At 37.5% G+C, this 21634-nt stretch overlaps 1 protein-coding gene across 2 annotated transcripts in view; it reads left to right on the top strand.

Annotated features, from left to right (window-relative positions):
* The window catches only part of LOC124619886 (xylulose kinase-like), a 148295-nt gene that overhangs the window by 76535 nt on the left and 50126 nt on the right, over positions 1–21634 (top strand). For both annotated transcript variants that reach the window (XM_047146514.1, XM_047146515.1), the window contains exons 6-7: positions 10395–10526; positions 10698–10851. In XM_047146514.1, the coding sequence (XP_047002470.1) occupies positions 10395–10526; positions 10698–10851 (286 nt within the window). The remainder of the gene's footprint in view (positions 1–10394; positions 10527–10697; positions 10852–21634) is intronic.

Genomic DNA, 21634 nt, shown 5'->3' on the forward strand with positions numbered 1-21634 from the left:
TGTTGTCCCGCTTCATCCATGAAAGTTGTGGTGACAGGAAATAGGATACACTTTGAATAAAAAATAGTAAATAAAAAGAAAAATTGAAGAGCACAGTGGGAACATAAACTGGGTAGGAAAGAGTTAGAATAGAGTACACCAGAGATAAAGAATGGATACACCCTGCTAGGGAAGGCACCACTCACCACATAGTGTGCCTACCAAAGTCAGCTGACCCCCTATGCATTCCATGCATAAGTGAATCAGTTTTATAACTTATTTTGTCCATTAGTCTCTGAATGTTAAAAATATTTTGCATTCATTAGTTTTCATATCACATAATAGAATGTACAGTAGCATGTGAAAAATTGCTTTCCAAGTCTTTCAAATTACGTTGCAAGATGAGACAACTAGCTCATTCTCACATGTTTTCTTAAAAACTGAGGTATTTAGTTACTTATGTAAAAAAGATCTTGGCCATAAATTATGCCAAAAATGTTACCAAAACTGAAATCTGCTTTAAAATTAACATGGAAATGACTTTACTAGTTGTTAGTACTTTATAGTCAGCAACAAGATATTTAGTACATGTAAGTTAATTCCTGCCAATGCGAACTCTTTCTCATGCCAATGCTGTGGAATCATACAGTTGCTAAATAAAATTTAGATATTTTCAGCAAATGAGACTGAGCTCATTTAATCAAAGATTAGTCTTCATCACTTTTCCTAACTTCCTTTTATTCATTTCTCAATATTTTCTACAGCATACCATCATAAACAAAAGTACAATGCATTTCAAGACAGAGCACCAATAAGTCCCTAATATTTCATTTCCCTAACATCATCATAATCTTCTTAAACTTCACATATTCATTATAGTTCACAATACAATAAACCTTCATCTCTCACACCACTTCACCTCAACATAAACCTATCAACTTTACAAAATATTTCACAACACCACACAGTATCATTAATATACCTCAAATAGAAAAATTGCTCTGCATTGTAGTTCCTGTATTCTATTCATAATAATACAACATGTGTTATAAACCAAGAAAAATATGTTAATAATTAACTTCACATAGGTCTGAAAAACAACACTCTCCATTATGCCTTTCCCTCACAAAGACACCACAATAATAACTGAACTGACATAGCTTGTAAACTGCTAACTTTTTAATTTTCCATACACATTTTTATTCACTAAAGCACTAGATGTTTTGGTATTGCTAACACTGGCTGACTATAGTAATATTTTACGAGAAAAGCAAAGTTGCTACTCACCATATAGCGGAGATGCTGAGCCATGATAGGCACAATTAAAAGATGCACACAATCATAGCTTTCGGCCATTAAGGCCTTTGTCAGCAGTAGACACACATGCACACACACACGCACACACACACTCACACAAGCACAACTTGCACACACATCTGCAGTCTCAGAGAGCTGAAACTACACTGTGAGCAGCAGCACCAGTGCATGATGGGAGTGATGACTGGGTGGGGGTAAGGAAGAAGCTGGGGCAGGGAAGGGGAGGGATAGTATGGTGTGAGTGGCGGACAGTGAAGTGTTGCAGTTTAGACAGAGGGTAGGAGAGAAGGTGCGGAGGGGAGAGGGGGTAAGTAGCTCACCTTACAGAAACATCATGACAGTAGTATAACACTCATTTTCCCATTACCACATTACAGATTCCAAATCCAGCTTTATGACATTCAACATATTATATATCACAAAGGAAATTATATTAAGAACTGAATAAAATCTCAGGAATTGTTTGAGTCTTGCACTTAAAGCTTACTCTAAACATTGAAAATAACGCTGTAAAAAAACTAATTACTTCTCATGAAAAGAAATGATAAAATACAAATCATGACTTATTTACAACTTGTAGGAAAGTAACACAGCACAAGTAAAAATAGTAAGTTAGGACATTTAAATCATTTGCACAAAAATATTTGAACAACTGTAACTGTATATTTATTTACGTATGGCAGAAAACATTTTGTTCCTGCAACATTTTTTCTATGGAACAGATACATTTAACTTTTTTTCTTTTCTTTCTCTTTTTGCTGCAACTATGTTGCTTTCCAGAATGAAAATTGTTATCATTTACCCTAGTGTGTTCCTTCTTATGATAATTGTTATTACTATATTCCCTCCTGTTGTGATTACTACTGTGCTAATTTTGATTACTACTTCTTGTTGAGGATGAACTTAGGATATAATTTTATAACAAGAACACAACAGTTTTAGGAATGGTGATCTTCTTCGTTTAATATCTAAAAAATGACTCAGAGCTACAACAAACACTTCAAAGAGTAAAAACATGGAAAAAAGACACTCTTAGGAGCAAAGAAATTCACAACACATAACCAAGCATCACCGTAGGAGAGGAGAGGAAACAGTTCTGATTTATTTACTTTAACACTTCTCCCCAAATCAAACCGTGGTGCACTGAACAAAAATAAGAGGTCAAAACACATTAGTTACAAAGTCCCATCTTGGTACACATTGCTTTGAATTTGTTTGATTTTAAAGGCTTTGTAAACACTTCACCATGTTGATTTTCAGAACACACATGTTCTACATTGATATCCCCTTTTTGATAGAGTTCATGCACTTGCATTGTTAATGAACAATATGGGCGTGTTTCTTTTCCACTGATCTTCAACAGCAGTCTGTTGAGCCAAACTAACTCCTTGGCCCCTTCACTTGCAGCAACGAACTCCACTTCAGTGGTGGATAGTGCAACTGATTTCTGCAGTTGAGATGTCCATGATACATCCGTATCACCAATCATTGAAACAAAATCATTTGTTGATCATCTTGTTTTAGTCAGCATCAGCATAGGCACAAAGTTTACTTCCGGATGAAGTATAGAAGAGACCTAAGTCTGAAGTACTATGAAGATATCTGAAAACATGTTTTACAACATTCCAATCAGAAGAAGTGGGTTTAGCCATAGATCAAGCAACTTTTGAAACAACATAAGCAAGATCTGGATGAGTAGAGCCTGACTCTCATTGCTATATTTGCATACCTAAAAATGAGTCTAAGGAACCCACTGTTATTTTCAAATCAGTCTTTAACATATCTAAAAATGAATTCACCGGACTTTCAGTTGTTCCTGTGATAAGTCCATCATCAAATAAATAGCAATCAGCAATTTTTCTGCTTTGGTTGGTTGAATGTAAATGCATAGATCTGCTGTTGAACTACAAGGTGTACAACTTTGCTTCTGCCGTTTGCCAAAAGGTGGTGACAACGGTAAGTAGCGGTCGAAAAAAACAGATCGCAGACATCAGGCAGTTAACTTGGATCTCAGTCAACATAACCTCATTCAAACATTAGTCGATTTGTGTCTGCATCATAAAGTTGTTCATGATTGAAAATGTTAGTTTACGAGCCTAATTCGTGTCATTTGTGGGAGGTGTTACTGTTTTGTTTCAATATGAAGAAAACAGTGGCTGAGTCTCATCGAATGCTCTCAAGTATGTATGGTAAGGATGCTAGTAGTGAAAGAACATGTCGTGAGTTGTTTCAACACTTCAAGAATGATGATTTTAATGTCGTAGACCGACATAGTGGTGGAAGAGAGAATGTTTTCGAAGTTGCAGAATTGGAGACATTGCTGAGTGAAGACTGACGTCAAACTCAAGGAGAATTGGCACGATTAGTGGGAGTGACACAGCAAGCCATTTCAAAACATCTCAAGGCTATGGGCTTGATTCAGAAAGAAGGAACTTGAGTCCTGTGTGAGCCAAAACCAAGAGATGTTGAACGGTGTTTGTGTGTTTTTTGAACAGTTGCTTCAGAGGCTAAAGCGGAAGGGATTTCTGCATCGCATTGTGACCAGGGATGAAAAATGGGTTCATTACAATAACCCTAAATGCAAAAATCATGGGGGTATCCCGGCCATGATTCCACGTCGACGGCCAAACTGAATATTCACGGCTCCAAGATCATGCTCTGCATTTGGTGGGACCAGCTCGGTGTTGTGTACTATGAGGTGTTAAAAACCAAGTGAAACAATCACAGGTGCTTGTTATTGAACACAATTAATGCATTTGAGGAGAGCATTAAAAGACAAACAACCATAATACAGCAAGAGGCATGATAAAGTGATTTTGAAGTACGACAACGCTCAACCCCACATTGCAAAAGAGGTCAAAACGTACTTGGAAATGTTAAAATGGGAAGTCGTACCCCACCTGCCATATTCTCCAGATGTTGCTCCCTCTGACTATCACATGTTTGGATCAATGGCGCATGGGCTGGCTGACCAACACTTCCGATTTCATGAAGAAGTCTTAACGTTGAACTGAGCAAGTTTCAGATTTTCTTCAGCTGCAATCGCTATTACAGCATGAATGGCATCATAACAAGCAACTGGACTAAACGTTTCATTATAATCAAGTCCAGCACTTTGAAACATACTGGGCACAACCAAGCGAGCACGGTATCAATCAATCGATCCATCAGGCTTATATTTAATATGAAGCACCCATCGATTATCGATAACACGTTTTTGATTAGGCAGTTCTACCAAGTCTCAGGTATAGTTTTCTTCAAATGCCTTCATTTCTTCTTTCATTGCATTAAACCATTCATTGGAATTACTAGTTTCCATAGTTTCATTGAAGTTCTTTGGTGCAAGCTCTTCATGGATTGGTTTTGTCAGGCAAACTAATGCATTTTCTTTTTGAGAGTGGTGAGACTGGTATCCTAATTTGTAGTCACTAAATTTTAGTGGGGGTATGTTTCGCGAACTGGACATTGATTTGGTAACTCATTCCAATATTCTTGGTCACTAGTTTCAATCTGATCAACAGTAGATTCACTATCATCTACTGTTTCTTCAGGTACAGAATTAAATTACAATTCAATCGAATTTCCAGTTGTACATAGCTTTTCTGATTGAAAATCAACATTGCATGATGTCACCACACGATGTTTTGATGGAATCCACACTTTGTAACCATCTTTCTCATTCACATAGCCAATGAAATGACCAGGTATAGCCTTTTTGTCAAACTTAGACCAAAATTTCTTTGGGAAATAAACATAGTACTTTAATCCAAAACTTTCTTAGATAGTTAAAACTGTTAAACACCTTGCCCGTCCACAATTCGAAGATGTTTTACCTTCAACACTTGACTTCCCAGAACGACTGAGTAGAAAAATGGCTGTGTCACATGCATGAGACCAAAACAATTTAGGTAACTTGCTGGACGTTAACATTGAGTGAGCTGATTCAACTATATGGGCATTTGCTTGTTCAGAAACACCATTTTGCTTAAGAGTATCTGGACATGTAAGATGAAACTCAATACCATGGCCTCGTAGAACAGTAGCTACCAGTTTACAATTCAACTCTCCTCCACCGTCAGACCGAAATACTTTTACCTTATAACCAATAGCATCACACTCCTTCAAAAATGTTTTCAAATTGTTAGCCACTTCAGATTTATTTCGCATAGCAATGAAAACCATTCATAGAGTCAATAGACATGGGTCCATTAACGTCTGCATTGATCAGCTCACCAACAGTTTGTGGACGATCTCTGCGATGGCTAAATGTTTTACAATGGGATTTGCCAAGAACACATCCATCACAAGATGATGTGGTATCAGGGCACTTAACTGAAATACTGAAACAAGAGAGCACATCTCGTACATGACGTTTATTTTGATGACCGAGTCTCTCATGCCAACACTGTAGTTCTTCTGTAGTTGTTATGTTAATCATTAATTATGAACCTGGAGGACAAACTCACATATTCATAATGTATACTGAACCACCTAGTCTTCCTGTTGCGACTACTTCACTATGTCACTGAATGATAACACCTTTGTTATTGTAAGTCACATTATATCCACAATGAGTAGCTTGATGGACAGAAAAAGATGGTGTCTGACATCACATACATACCAGACATTTTAAAGCAAAACAGGTGTCCACCTTTTGTTTATGAATATTTCAATATGGATATTGCCAGTCCTATGTGCAAAAATAACTTTTTTGGCAGCTGTCTGCATACATTGTGGAATCGGAAACTTTTCAAATGTAGCAAAATGCTGTTTATTTGGTGAATATGATGTGTTGTGCCAGAGTCCAAAATCCAAGAATCTGAACTATCAAAATTAACATGTGATAACAAGCTAGTGGCTAGAAATGTATTTGGTTTGTTGCTCACTTTTAAACTGGAACTCGAATTATTATTGTTGTTAGCTGTCGCTTTTGCTTCTTTTGCGGCTATGCGCTTTCAGCTGTTTGCTATAATATGTCCAGCTTTCTTGCAATATAGACATTTACAACTTTTTTTCTTCTTTGACTTACTCCCCTCTGTTGCAAATCTCTTATGTTTTTGATGTTGCTCATTCAATTTTGATTTTGTGTAGGAAGCACCAGCTGTCTATGTCGCTAGTGAATTCTCAATCAAACGCAAATTCTCAATTAGAAGCTGTGTCGTCTGCTCAGGTTCAGGAACACAATACCAGGTCGAACTGTAAAACTGATAATGTTTTGAAAATGCGATGTTGGAGCAGTGAAAGGGGAAAAGTTGCATTTGGATTAATTTTGTTCAGTTTACTGCACAAGTCAGGGAAAATGTTTGCAAGGAGCGACATGTGTTATATTATAGACATGACATCATCTTTTGACATTTCAAAGAAACAATTGAACAATTTATCTAGCCACTGCAATGAAGAATGTTCGTGTACTGACATAAGGGTATCCCAAATTTCTTTTGTGTCAGTCTTCTTTCTTACACAAAAAGCAGGTTCCTCATCAAGCGCTGTTCCAATGATATGAGCTGCCCGTTGCCAGCACCAATATGTGTCGGATGGTTCTTCTCCTTCCACTAATGATGGACACTGATGTGTACCATCTACAGTAGAATAAAGAGGTTGGTCCTTTAAACAAAATTGGATCTTCCATTTCTATGTTTCCCACTGATCTTTACTTGACAGTTTGCAAATGTTTGTCTTACTAATATCATCACTCAATGGAAGCGCTGTGTCTGCCATTCCAAAAATTTTGCAGTCTCACAAATATCCTAGTAAATGGAAAAATAGTCTCATGAATGGATACTTTAATTCCCAGAGCCTGAAGCATTCAAACCTGGGCTCATAACCTGTTGTGGATGGACTTAGGATATAATTTTATAACAAGAGCACAACCCTTTTAGGAATAGTGGTCTTCTTCCCTTAATATCCAAAAGATGACTCACAGCAACAACAAACACTCCAAAGAGTAAAAACATGGGAAAAAAGAAACCCTTAGGAGCAAAGAAGTTCACAACAAAGAACCAAGCACCACCATAGGAGAGGAGAGGAAACACGGTTCTGATTTACTTACTTTAACACCTCTTTCAAAATTTATGTGTCAATTGTAGTTGTATTTCCCTGTTTTTTCCCCCCAAAACTATCTAATTTATCTACATATTTCAAAAAATGGACTACTGTGTCATCTGGCCAACAGACTAGGTACCATTGTATCTCAGCTAGTGACCTCCTTTTTAAAGCGTCAATCTGGGTCAGGTCATCAAAAGGTTTGCTCAAATGTGCTAATTTTTTTGGCTCATTTTTGCAAAACTGTTTCATGCTAATACGCCCTTCCCTGTAACTTGGTCCATTGAGAAATTCACTATTTATTCTAGCTTGTTCAGTCTCTGACCATAATTTATCTAAAAATTGTTTTTCAAAATCTTCATAGGTTGTGTCATCATTGGTATACTGATTTGTCCAGCTTAATGCTTCATCTTCCAGAAACTTCTTAACAAACTTGATTTTCATAATATCAGTCACACTAGACACAAAATTATCTCTGCAATGCTGCAGAAAATCTACAGTATGTAAACTACCTTCACTGGAAAAATTTTTCACTGGAATGTTGCAAAACATGGTACCTTTCACATTTTCTACGAATTTGCTGTCTCCTGTTTTCATCTGTTCAACAAAACTGTTTTCAACAAGTGCCACTTTGGTGTCAGCATTACTTTCCAATTTCGAAATTCAATTATTTACATTTTTGTCCACAGGACTTATTTCCTCATTCACATTTTCGAAAGCAATTTTGTTTTTCTACCTACCTTCAGTGACCTCATCTGTGACATTTTTAATTTCAATATTAAAGTTACATTCAACTTCTTTCATTTATGGTCAACAGATTCTACTTGAACATCTAATCTATCAATTTGTTGGCTGATATCATTTATTTGGGCTATATTTTTACTGACACAATCAAATAATGCTCCTATTTAATGACCAGTTTCTGTGAACTGATTCTTATTATCATTGCTCATATTTATTAACAATTACAGCATGGTACTTATGTCATTATTATCATCTTGTTTTAAGTACTCCATTAGCTTTTTCTGTTTTACATGTTCATCACTAACATTTTCCTGTTCTTGTTTCACTACACTATTTAAGTCTCCCATGTCAGTATTACTCCCTAGTGTTCCAGATTCACTGCCTGTCATTGTTAGTAATTATACATCAAAACACTTCACCAAAAAAAAAAAAAAAAAAAAAAAAAAAAAAAAAAAAAAAAAAAAAATAAATAAATAAATTCCAATACTAAGCTTTGTTGTTGGATGTTGACATTGTTAATTGTTCACCTTACCTTTTATTTTTCATCCTTTTCTTCTTTGTGCTTAAAACTCCTTTCTGCTGCTATTGTTGCTGGTTTGCAGTTGTGGTTCATATCTGGCTGATTGTTCACATAAAAATTTCACTACATCTTTTAATCTGCAACAAGAAAAATAGTCCAACTCCGTATTCACATATCACTTTCAGAAAATCCTGGATGACATCACCATAATCTGACCATCTACACCCTCTTGTTGCCCAAATTTGATTTATTAATGTTTGGAGTAAGTTAGTAACTTAGGCGCCTAGTCACATTTTCACAGCACTTGCCACGTTGAGATAGTGACTCTGCAGTGAGTGGCAGGGATAGTCAAATTTAAATAACTAGTTCTGTTAATGCTCTTCTTTGTTGTGTGTTGATGGCTTGCTGTGCATTTGCTTTCTGTGGTTTATCTTTCTATAATCATCTACGTATATTATAAGTCATCTCACTTGCCAAAGCAAATCAATAAAACACACATAACTCATTCTCCATCCTCTCACTTTAAACTCGTACAACCATCTGAACAAAAGAACAAAGATTTACCTCTAACAACATGTAACAAAGAAATTGCTATCATATATCGATCTGTGTGTATGCAAAACAATCATTGGAACATACATTTCATAAATAAAATACAATTAATTGTCTACCTTTTTGTGAAGTCCATAATCATTATTGTAATTTCATAATTATTTATAAGCATTGACATTTAAAGATTTTCGCATAGTCATGTAGTAGAGATTTTTGGATTTTATGTCTTTGGTACAATCGTTCACTTCATATGATTCAAGATCAGTTAGCATATTTATCTCACCATAATCAGTTTTATTACAGTATGTCATAATGACATATTGCTTGGTTCAGTTTATATTTCATACAATTTTAAATGAAGCTGAAAACCAGTTTTCTGTATTATTCAATGTATCATAAGGGAAGCAAGAGTTCCCCACAGATGCCAATTCTATTTGAATGCAACTCACATTTATAGTAAGTTGATCAAACCAGATGACTCAAGGACAGAAAAGCTAAAAACATGCCAAAACAAAACTTTCTGTAAAGTTAGAAGAATTAAAATTCAGTGCTCTGTTGTTATTGTGTTTATTAACTGATGACATTTGATTTGGGGAGTATGAATTGCAATCAAATTTTGTAGAAGGTAATATATTTGTGAAGTTGTTGAAGAAGTCTTAAGATTGTTTACATGCATTATTATGAAATAATTCATCATGTTTTAAGAATCTGGACGGTATTATCACATAGAAGCTACCCCCACACAACAAGTTATCTCGTTGCAAATAAAAGACTGTTCAGACTTTCAGTAAATGTTAGGAGCTCAAAAATGGAAACCAAAAGTGAAGTCATGAATCAATGGGTGAGTACGTGCAAGTAGAATATTACGTAAGAAAAGAGACAGATAATAAGTCAAGTAATTTTATATAGTAACAAAATGTATTTGTTATGTACATAAGAACTAACTTTTAATAAATGAAAATGTGGGTTAAAACAAACAAAGATTTCAGTCTGAAGTAACTGATCATTAGAGGTCAATTGAGTACTTGGAGTTGATGATTGACTAACAAAAAAGTGATGAATTTGACTGAACCACATCACCAAATTTGCCTGTAAACTCATGGGAAACAATTGAAAAAAAGTGTTAGCAGTTTTACATCAGTATAGTGATAATTTCATGAAATACTACCTAGTATGAATATGTGTCTGGTTAAAAATGTACAAATATCTCATCTCTACAACTCTGTTTTGCTTTCTGTAGAGAATCTCAGTAGTAAGCAGCTTTGTATGTTCACTGTTCCTGGGTCACTATGCTCCAATAGACTATGCTGATGGTTCTGGTATGAACCTAATGGACATTACACAGAAGAAATGGTCCAAAATTTGCCTTGAGGTGAGATATTAGAAATATTTATTAAGGCACACTTAATTTCATTTTGTACTTCAAACAGTGAAAATTTGATACAAAGTAACCTGAACTCCAACACAAACATTGATTTTGTTAATGTTCTAAGGTCTGTGCCCAAAAAATAACTATCAAGAAATCACCTGCTCATTTTTATAGGCCTGTGCTCCTGGTCTTTCTGAAAAGTTGGGGGAGCCTGTACCCTCTTACACTTTGTTGGGCCCGGTTTCTAACTATTTCGTTGAACGGTTTGACTTCAATACTGACTGCAAAGTAGTGGCCTTTACTGGAGATAACCCAGCATCACTTATTGGTATAGTATGCAACATTTATTGATTTTGAATGAAGCCACATGTTCTTAAAAGTTGTCTTAAATTTTTACTGTTTATTTTGACATTTCTCTAATCACTATGTATTTCACTATTGTTTGTATACTTCCAAATTCCTTATTTGGCAAGATTACCATTGCCTGAATGGTATTAAATAATCAGGTCATTAAGAAAGGACTGAGCATTAAATTATAATAGTTAAAAGAGACAGTAAGTATGGCCAGTACTTATATCTGGGAGACAACATTCCGTACTGCCGATAGACATATTTACACTTGTCTATTGGCAGAAGGTATTTTATCTCAGTGCAGTTTTTGGTCAAATGTTTGAATGTAATGAAAACATGACCCTCTATAAACAAATGGGTTTTTGTATGAATTTTTATAGATAAACAAAGAGTGGGAAATGGACGAATGGATTATCAGGCAAATGGGGTTTCAAATTGAAGACCATAAGGTCTAGTTTCGTAAAAAAGTGTTTAAATGCTTCAAAGTAATCAGAGTAATTAAGAAAAAATTAATACTTTATTTGAGGGAAAATATTGTTCGAATTTTCATAAGCCAAACAGAGTCGAAAATGGACAAATGGGGTATTAAGTAGACCAATGCGATGTATAGTTTTGCAAAAAAAAGATTTAATTTTTGGAAAGAAATCAAGGTAATTATGAAAAACTTAACTAGTGATTCGAGGAAAAATTGAGGTATTTCATGACAACTGCCCCACCTATGTAAATGAAGTGTCAGAAAGTTCATTTCTTCAAGGCCTAGCCATCATGCACATAAAAAGATGCACTGGTGTGATATTTAACTGTCAAAAAGGTATCCTTCAAATCAAGAACTAAATTTAAGACATTTTGAAATCAGAAGACACAAGGAATGCAAATAAGGTGTCAGAAAGTTCATCTTTTCGAGGACTAGCTGTTTCACACTTGAAAAGTTGCTTTGGTTTGATATTAACTGTCAAATGGGCTTTCTTTGCGCCAAGTACTTAATTCAGGACATTTCAAGAACAGAAAATTGGGGAACCAGAAATGACATATCAAAAAGTTGGCCTGTTCTGGGCATAGCTATTCTTGTAAAGAATGTTGCATTGGTGTTAAATTTGATTTTTGAAATGGTTTCCTTCAAATCAAGTTCTACATTTAAGACATTTTGAGAACAAATTTCTGAGCAAAACTTAAAAATAAAGAAAAAAATGGTCATTTTTTGTGTAATGATTTGTCTAAAAGTAAGAAATAAAATAAATTAGAGAAACATTTGATGCACCTTTGAATGATACTCAAAATTATTTACTGGAAATGAGGTGTAGATTGGCAGTGTGCCTGCTCCTTCCTGATATTTGAAGGATTCTCTACTGAAAAATTTTTATGACTAAAAACTTACTGGAACTTTTTTTATGCTTTCAGTCATAGATGATGTAAACATGTCAAAGCCACACAACAGCAGACTGCACAGTCTATATAATCCACTAGCCAAATATCCTCTACTACTCTTTAAATTTCTAAGGTTGTAAGTTGAACATTGAATTTTAAACTCTCAACTAGCACGTCATTTGCTTCACATGGTTTTGAGCATCATGCAAAGGCACGTCAAATGTTTCTCTAATTCATTTTACTTCTTAATTTAGTCAAAACATTTGACCTTTTTCAATTTTTTAATGTTTTTTCCCATTATATTTCATTCTGATACAATTAAACATTTATTTACCTGCCCGATGCAACGTTAACACATTAATGTAAAAATCTGGTTATGATGGTAAAAATAAAAATATGGTAAGAGGTGTGGAGAAGTGTGAAGCTGGTGATCGGCAGAGAGAGGAAGCATTGTGGCAGGGATAGAGCAATTTGAGGTAATAAGCTACTAGAAGTGATATTTGGTGTTGCTGTAAAGTTCCTGATTAAGTCAAACTCTCCTTCGTATCCTCTTCTTTCTTTCTTCTCTTTTTTTTCCCAAGACTGCTAGACTTACAGCTGCATGATAGCTTGGTAGAGCCTCTCTTTAATGTGGAAGATAAAGAGAAAATAACATGAACCACTTAGTTGATTGCATTAGAACATTGTCAGTCATATTTTTTGATTTGTGAATGTATTGCACTGTATTGTCTTTGAACAAAATATCAGCAGAAGTATACTCATATATGTATGTTACAGTACATTAACATTTGAAATATTAAATGTCTGTAGGAATTGTCTCATTGCTCTCAACACTACTGTTGACAAAAATTATTTTAATATCATGGTTATTCCTGTCATAATTCTGATTAAGTGTGAAGCTCAACTACAAAAATTAGGGTAGTCTATCATAATGAATCTGTAATAATAAAAATATATTTTGATGATGTTAAAACCCCCACTCTGGTAGTTGACAAGATGTAGCGATAACTGACATATGAGTAATCATAATAGTTGTACTTAATACAAGTTATCTTTTAGGCTTCTCTTCTACAGTCTCAGGTTTACAAGTTATACAGGATATATTCAGTCTTTGCAACTGTAATATGAATATTATTTAGGAAAAACACAATAGTTACAGTGACCACTGAAGATGCTTTAAAATAAAATGAAATGTCTCTGGTCTAAAAAAGGCTTTTGTTTCAGTCAGAAAGATGAAATACATCCCGTAATACTTGTTGCACTTAATAATTCAACAAATTTGACCATAAAAGATTCTCCTGATTGAATAGACATCACTTATGGGGTTTCACAGGGCTCAGTCTTAGGTCACTATTGTTTCTCATATATGTAAATAAGCTTTTAGCTAATTGTGACTGAAAACTTGAAATAAAAAATGTTGTAAGTGCCATCCCCCCCATGAACCATGGACCTTGCCGTTGGTGGGGAGGCTTGCGTGCCTCAGCGATACAGATAGCCGTACCGTAGGTGCAACCACAACGGAGGGGTATCTGTTGAGAGGCCAGACAAACGTGTGGTTCCTGAAGAGGGGCAGCAGCCTTTTCAGAAGTTGCAAGGGCAACAGTCTGGATGATTGACTGATCTGGCCTTGTAACAATAACCAAAACGGCCTTGCTGTGCTGGTACTGCGAACGGCTGAAAGCAAGGGGAAACTACAGCCGTAATTTTTCCCGAGGGCATGCAGCTTTACTGTATGATTACATGATGATGGCGTCCTCTTGGGTAAAATATTCCGGAGGTAAAATAGTCCCCCATTCGGATCTCCGGGCGGGGACTACTCAAGAGGATGTCGTTATCAGGACAAAGAAAACTGGCGTTCTACGGATCGGAGCGTGGAATGTCAGATCCCTTAATCGGGCAGGTAGGTTAGAAAATTTAAAAAGGGAAATGGATAGGTTGAAGTTAGATATAGTGGGAATTAGTGAAGTTCGGTGGCAGGAGGAACAAGACTTCTGGTCAGGTGACTACAGGGTTATAAACACAAAATCAAATAGGGGTAATGCAGGAGTAGGTTTAATAATGAATAGGAAAATAGGAATGCAGGTAAGCTACTACAAACAGCATAGTGAACGCATTATTGTGGCCAAGATAGATACGAAGCCCACACCTACTACAGTAGTACAAGTTTATATGCCAACTAGCTCTGCAGATGACGAAGAAATTGAAGAAATGTATGATGAAATAAAAGAAATTATTCAGATTGTGAAGGGAGACGAAAATTTAATAGTCATGGGTGACTGGAATTCGAGTGTAGGAAAAGGGAGAGAAGGAAACATAGTAGGTGAATATGGATTGGGGGACAGAAATGAAAGAGGAAGCCGCCTGGTAGAATTTTGCACAGAGCACAACATAATCATAACTAACACTTGGTTTAAGAATCATGAAAGAAGGTTGTATACATGGAAGAACCCTGGAGATACTAAAAGGTATCAGATAGATTATATAATGGTAAGACAGAGATTTAGGAACCAGGTTTTAAATTGTAAGACATTTCCAGGGGCAGATGTGGACTCTGACCACAATCTATTGGTTATGACCTGTAGATTAAAACTGAAGAAACTGCAAAAAGGTGGGAATTTAAGGAGATGGGACCTGGATAAACTAAAAGAACCAGAGGTTGTACAGAGATTCAGGGAGAGCATAAGGGAGCAATTGACAGGAATGGGGGAAATAAATACAGTAGAAGAAGAATGGGTAGCTTTGAGGGATGAAGTAGTGAAGGCAGCAGAGGATCAAGTAGGTAAAAAGACGAGGGCTAGTAGAAATCCTTGGGTAACAGAAGAAATATTGAATTTAATTGATGAAAGGAGAAAATATAAAAATGCAGTAAGTGAAACAGGCAAAAAGGAATACAAACGTCTCAAAAATGAGATCGACAGGAAGTGCAAAATGGCTAAGCAGGGATGGCTAGAGGACAAATGTAAGGATGTAGAGGCCTATCTCACTAGGGGTAAGATAGACACCGCCTACAGGAAAATTAAAGAGACCTTTGGAGATAAGAGAACGACTTGTATGAATATCAAGAGTTCAGATGGAAACCCAGTTCTAAGCAAAGAAGGGAAAGCAGAAAGGTGGAAGGAGTATATAGAGGGTCTATACAAGGGCAATGTACTTGAGGACAATATTACGGAAATGGAAGAGGATGTAGATGAAGATGAAATGGGAGATATGATACTGCGTGAAGAGTTTGACAGAGCACTGAAAGACCTGAGTCGAAACAAGGCCCCCGGAGTAGACAATATTCCATTGGAACTACTGACGGCCGTGGGAGAGCCAGTCCTGACAAAACTCTACCATCTGGTGAGCAAGATGTACGAAACAGGCGAAATACCCTCAGACTTCAAGAAGAATATAATAATTCCAATCCCAAAGAAAGCAGGTGTTGACAGATGTGAAAATTACCGAACTATCAGCTTAATAAGTCACAGCTGCAAAATACTAACACGAATTCTTTACAGACGAATGGAAAAACTAGTAGAAGCCAACCTCGGGGAAGATCAGTTTGGATTCCGTAGAAACTCTGGAACACGTGAAGCAATACTGACCTTACGACTTATCTTAGAAGAAAGATTAAGGAAAGGCAAACCTACGTTTCTAGCATTTGTAGACTTAGAGAAAGCTTTTGACAATGTTGACTGGAATACTCTCTTTCAAATTCTAAAGGTGGCAGGGGTAAAATACAGGGAGCGAAAGGCTATTTACAATTTGTACAGAAACCAGATGGCAGTTATAAGGGTCGAGGGACATGAAAGGGAAGCAGTGGTTGGGAAGGGAGTAAGACAGGGTTGTAGCCTCTCCCCGATGTTGTTCAATCTGTATATTGAGCAAGCAGTAAAGGAAACAAAAGAAAAATTCGGAGTAGGTATTAAAATTCATGGAGAAGAAATAAAAACTTTGAGGTTCGCCGATGACATTGTAATTCTGTCAGAGACAGCAAAGGACTTGGAAGAGCAGTTGAATGGAATGGACAGTGTCTTGAAAGGAGGATATAAGATGAACATCAACAAAAGCAAAACAAGGATAATGGAATGTAGTCTAATTAAGTCGGGTGATGCTGAGGGAATTAGATTAGGAAATGAGGCACTTAAAGTAGTAAAGGAGTTTTGCTATTTGGGGAGCAAAATAACTGATGATGGTCGAAGTAGAGAGGATATAAAATGTAGGCTGGCAATGGCAAGGAAAGCGTTTCTGAAGAAGAGAAATTTGTTAACATCCAGTATTGATTTAAGTGTCAGGAAGTCATTTCTGAAAGTATTCGTATGGAGTGTAGCCATGTATGGAAGTGAAACATGGACGATAAATAGTTTGGACAAGAAGAGAATAGAAGCTTTCAAAATGTGGTGCTACAGAAGAATGCTGAAGATTAGATGGGTAGATCACATAACTAATGAGGAAGTATTGAATAGGATTGGGGAGAAGAGAAGTTTGTGGCACAACTTGACCAGAAGAAGGGATCGGTTGGTAGGACATGTTCTGAGGCATCAAGGGATCACCAATTTAGTATTGGAGGGCAGCGTGGAGGGTAAAAATCGTAGAGGGAGACCAAGAGATGAATACACTAAGCAGATTCAGAAGGATGTAGGTTGCAGTAGGTACTGGGAGATGAAAAAGCTTGCACAGGATAGAGTAGCATGGAGAGCTGCATCAAACCAGTCTCAGGACTGAAGACCACAACAACAACAACAACAACAACAACAAGTGCCATAATAAGGAATTTTGAAGTTTTGTGTATTATGGGATCTACATGCCAAGCCCAGTAATGTATAAAAGTCTTGAACTGCCATGAATGAATATGCAGTACCAAATTCAATCAACAGATGACATACAGCTTAACAGCTTCTGCTGTTAACATGTGAAAGGTACTATGTCCTCCACACTTACTCTTCATAGTTAAATAAAATGGTGATGGTAACAGATGTTTGTAACATTTTAAGTGGGAAGAAATGATGAATTAAAGGAGAAGATACTGTGGCTGCAGTGAGAAGAAAAGTTGAAAAATGGAGGGAATGAATACATAAGTTCAAGTAATAAGTGCATTCCTGCAAAATCCTGCCCAGCACAGGAAATAGTCTCATTACTGATCAATAATCTAATCATATCTGGACAAACTGTTTAATCTTTTAGCTTGAAAGCACCAATAACATCCCAGTAACTTATGTTGATTGTGAAAAGAAAAAACAAATCAGATATAGTGCACAGTGTTCTCCTTCTTGCTTTTCAGAGTCAGTTTACATCAAGTATAAATGCAAGAACTTTAACTATGAACTCAAAGTTGTGCTGTTTAAAGATGTTTATAATGTAGCAGGTATTGAAAAACAAGGGAGTAGCTTGATATGGCTGATGTCATGGTACCAATGATGACTCTACACAGAGCAGGAGACAAGCAACTATTCATTACACTGCTGCAGATGAGCAAGGTGATGCAATGTAAATTTTCAGAGGAACATTTGCTAAAATATTTTCATTAATTCAGAAGGAAATCTAGGTACTAACTGGAAGAAAGGGAAAAAAATGCCTTACGACATACAAGGAGATAAGGGGTACTAAAATGCAACACAGAAAATTCAGTGAAGGAATAGAAAATCAAATGGCACAACATGAACGAACTTTTCCATGAGACCAAAATCACTAAAGTGGATGCAAAACTGAAAAAGAATGTCTCAGTCTCTATCTTAATGTACATTAAATGTTCAAAGCCATCAAGACCAACAATGATTTACAACTGCTGAACAGTTTTTAATATAACAATGAAAATAAATTAGAGTTTTACATTACATGACATTTTTATCGTGGGGAGGCATGCTACTGCTAGTGGAATTCATGTCCTTGGAACAACACAATGACAACATGTGCCACACAACATGAACGAACTTTTCCATAATCACTAAAGTGGATACAAAACTTATAAAGAATGTCTCAGTCTCCATCATAATGTACATTAAATGTTCAAAGCCATCAAGACCAACAATGATTTACAACTGCTGAACAGTTTTCAATATATAACAATGAAAATAAATTAGAGTTTTACATTACATGACATTTTTATCATGGGGAGGCACGCTGCTGCTAGTGGAATTCATGTCCTTGGAACAACACAATGACAACATGTGCCATTTGCCTGACCAGAAGACCATAGGATTGATAACCCAACAAGATGTGGGCACAACTTGTTTGTATGATGGGTAGGCTGCTCCCTGCGCTGAAATTCCCCATAAGCAGCTGTCAACCTTTGTGACCCACCATGACACTTGGCAGCCATTGCTGCTGCTGGTCAAAGGACCAGGCCTAAACATTAGCTGCAGAAGAAAACATTGCAGAGCATGGTGGTATATGGAATGCGACTCAGATTGCAGCAAATCCAGGAGATCCATGGCTGGTGCCTCACAAATGATCCACTGGATTGCACCTCTTGATGCACCACATCATCACAGAATGAGGCAGACATGGTCTTCTTCATATACACAAAGCGCTCTCCCTCCAAGTTAGAAGGCAGGTGTAATGTGGTGGTAGTCAGATGCCAGATAGCACTGCAAATGCAGAAGTCTTCAAATTCCTGTAACACAAATTTTGTATCATTATCAGACATGAGGGTTCTTTCAGATCCCTCAATGGCAAAAATAACTGAAAACGCATGAAAACTGATAGCTGACAATTTGGAGGACAGATGTCTATGTATGGGAAACTGGACAGTGCATCAACCACCAACAACCACTCATTCTCAAGGGAGCTCCGGGACCATCCAATTTGAAAACTGTCACGCTCTGGCCAATGTATCTGGACCCTGAAATAATTTTCCAGAAAAGCAGATCAGCAGCCATGGCAGTCACAACCTCTTATGCTGTCAGTGGAAAATCTGACAGAATTTGCTGCAAGGCATCATCCAAAGCAAACACGAGAGCCTCCTGACTATCAGGCTCCAGATCAGGCCCCACCAGCTGCTGCAATAGCAGATCACCATTGTCATGATGGACAGTGGAGCAGTAATGAATGTCGTAGCAACAGTTACTGACAAAGGGGGCCCACTTCTGAAATTAGTGGGCAATCTTATCAGGCAATTTAAAATGAGAGCCAAATAAGAAAACCTGCAGCTTGTGGTCAGTGATAAGCAGGAACCTCATCCCATACAAGAAAATTGAAACTTTTTAACCCCAAACATGTTGTGCAGTGGAAATCATCTTTGATGCATGAGTGATGGGCTGTTTGATGCCATCTAGATTCTGATCTAGCAATGCCGTAATGGGACACATCACAGGCCAGGGTAAAGGTTCACCAGCATAAAGAGGTTCTTGGGCAGTGGCTATTTGATGTTGCTTTGATGTGGTTGTCCATAGAGATGAGGCCGTCTTTTTTAAGCACATATCCCAAAAAATGCATCCTTGGAGAAAAAAATCTATACTTTCCCAGCTTTCAATGAAGGCCATTCTCCACAAGGCTGTGTAAAACCAATGAATGTTTCATAAATGCTCCTTTCTTGCGGAGCCCATTACCCAGATGACACCAAGATCATTGCTGAAACAGAGAATGCCCTGAATCAGGTGTTCCAAATGCTGTTGACAAATTACCAGCATGGACAAGATTCCAAAAGGCAATCAATTAAATTGATATAGCCAAAGGGGTTGACTACAGAGGAAGACCCAAAGACTGTGTGCAATGGAAACTGCAGGTAGGTGAGAAATACTGGTTCCCCCAACATCTTTGCCAACAGCTCTACTAGCCACAGAATCCGTGGCACAATGCACATTGACCGTCTGTTTAAAATTTCCACAAAGGCACATGGCACTCTTGGGCTTCTGTATCACTATCAAAGGGGTGGCACATTGACTCAATGAAATAGGATGCAACATTTAGGTACTGCTGATGCTGGACTGAGGAACTAAATGCACTTTGTCGACTATCTGGAAGCCAAAAACAAAGAAGATGTTGAGCCTAAAAATACACACATCAAAAAAAGTTTTGAATCACCTCAGTTCTGAGAGTTGTGGAACCTGTGCAGAAAATTGAAATAGATATCAACATAAACATCATTTCTACCCTTTTTATTGCACATGAATGCCACACATTGCATGTTGTACCACCTCCAGAGGTGGTGGTTCAGATTTCTGTACACACCAGTACCTCTAATACCAAGTAGCATGTCCTATTGCATTGATCCATGCCTTTATTCGTCTTGGCATACTATCCACAAGTTCATCAAGGCACTGTTGGTACAGATTGTCCCACTCAAAGGCGATTCAGTGTATATCCCTCAGAGTGGTTGGTGGGGTCACATCATCCATAAACAGCCCTTTTCAATCTACCCCAGGCGTGTTCGATAGGGTTCATGTCTGGAGAACATGCTGGCCACTCTGGTCGAGCGATGTCATTATCCTTTAAGGAAGTCATTCACAAGATGTGCACGATGGGTGCATGAATTGTCACCCATGAAGATGAATGCCTCGCCAATATGCTGCCGATATGGTTGCACTTTTGGTCGGAGGATGGCATTCGCATATCGTACAGCTGTTACGGCACCTTCCATGACCACCAACAGCATACGTCGGCCCCATGTAATGCCAACCCATAACAGCAGGGAACCTCCACCTTGCTGCACTCACTGGACAGTGTGTCTAAGTTGTTCAGCCTGAATGGGTTGCCTCCAAACACGTCTCTGACGATTGTCTGGTTGGAGGCATATGCGACACACATCGGTGAGGAGAATGTGATATCAGTCCTGAATGGTCCATTCAGCATGTTGTTGAGCCCATCTGTACTGCATTGCATAGTGTCATGGTTGCAAAGATGGACCTCGCCATGGACGTCACGAGTGAAGTTGCACATTATGCAGCATATTGCACACAGTTTGAGTTGTAGCATGATGTCCTGTGACTGCACAGAAAGCATTATTCGACATGGTGGCATTGCTGTCGGGGTTCCCCCGAGCCATAATCCGTAGGTAGTGGTCATCCACTGCAGTAGTAGCCCTTGGGTGGCCTGAGCGAGGCATGTCATTGACACTTCCTGTCTCTCTGTATTTTCTCCATATCTGAACAACATCGCTTTGGTTCACTCTGAGATGCCTGAACACTTCCCTTGTTGAGAGCCCTTCAAGGCAGAAAGTAACAATGCAGACGTGATCGAACCTCAGTATTGGCCATCTAGGCATGATTGAACTACAGACAACATGAGCCGTGTACCTCCTTCCTGGTGTAATGACTGGAACTGACTGGCTGTCAGACCCCCTCCATCTAATAGGCGCTGCTCATGTATGGTTGTTTACATCTTTAGGTGGGTTTAGTGACATCTCTGAACAGTGAAAGAGACTGTGTCTGTGATACAATATCCACAGTCAACATCTGTCTTCAGGAGTTTGGGAACCA

Source organism: Schistocerca americana, chromosome 6, assembly GCF_021461395.2.
Source record: "Schistocerca americana isolate TAMUIC-IGC-003095 chromosome 6, iqSchAmer2.1, whole genome shotgun sequence".
NCBI lineage: Eukaryota > Metazoa > Arthropoda > Insecta > Orthoptera > Acrididae > Schistocerca > Schistocerca americana.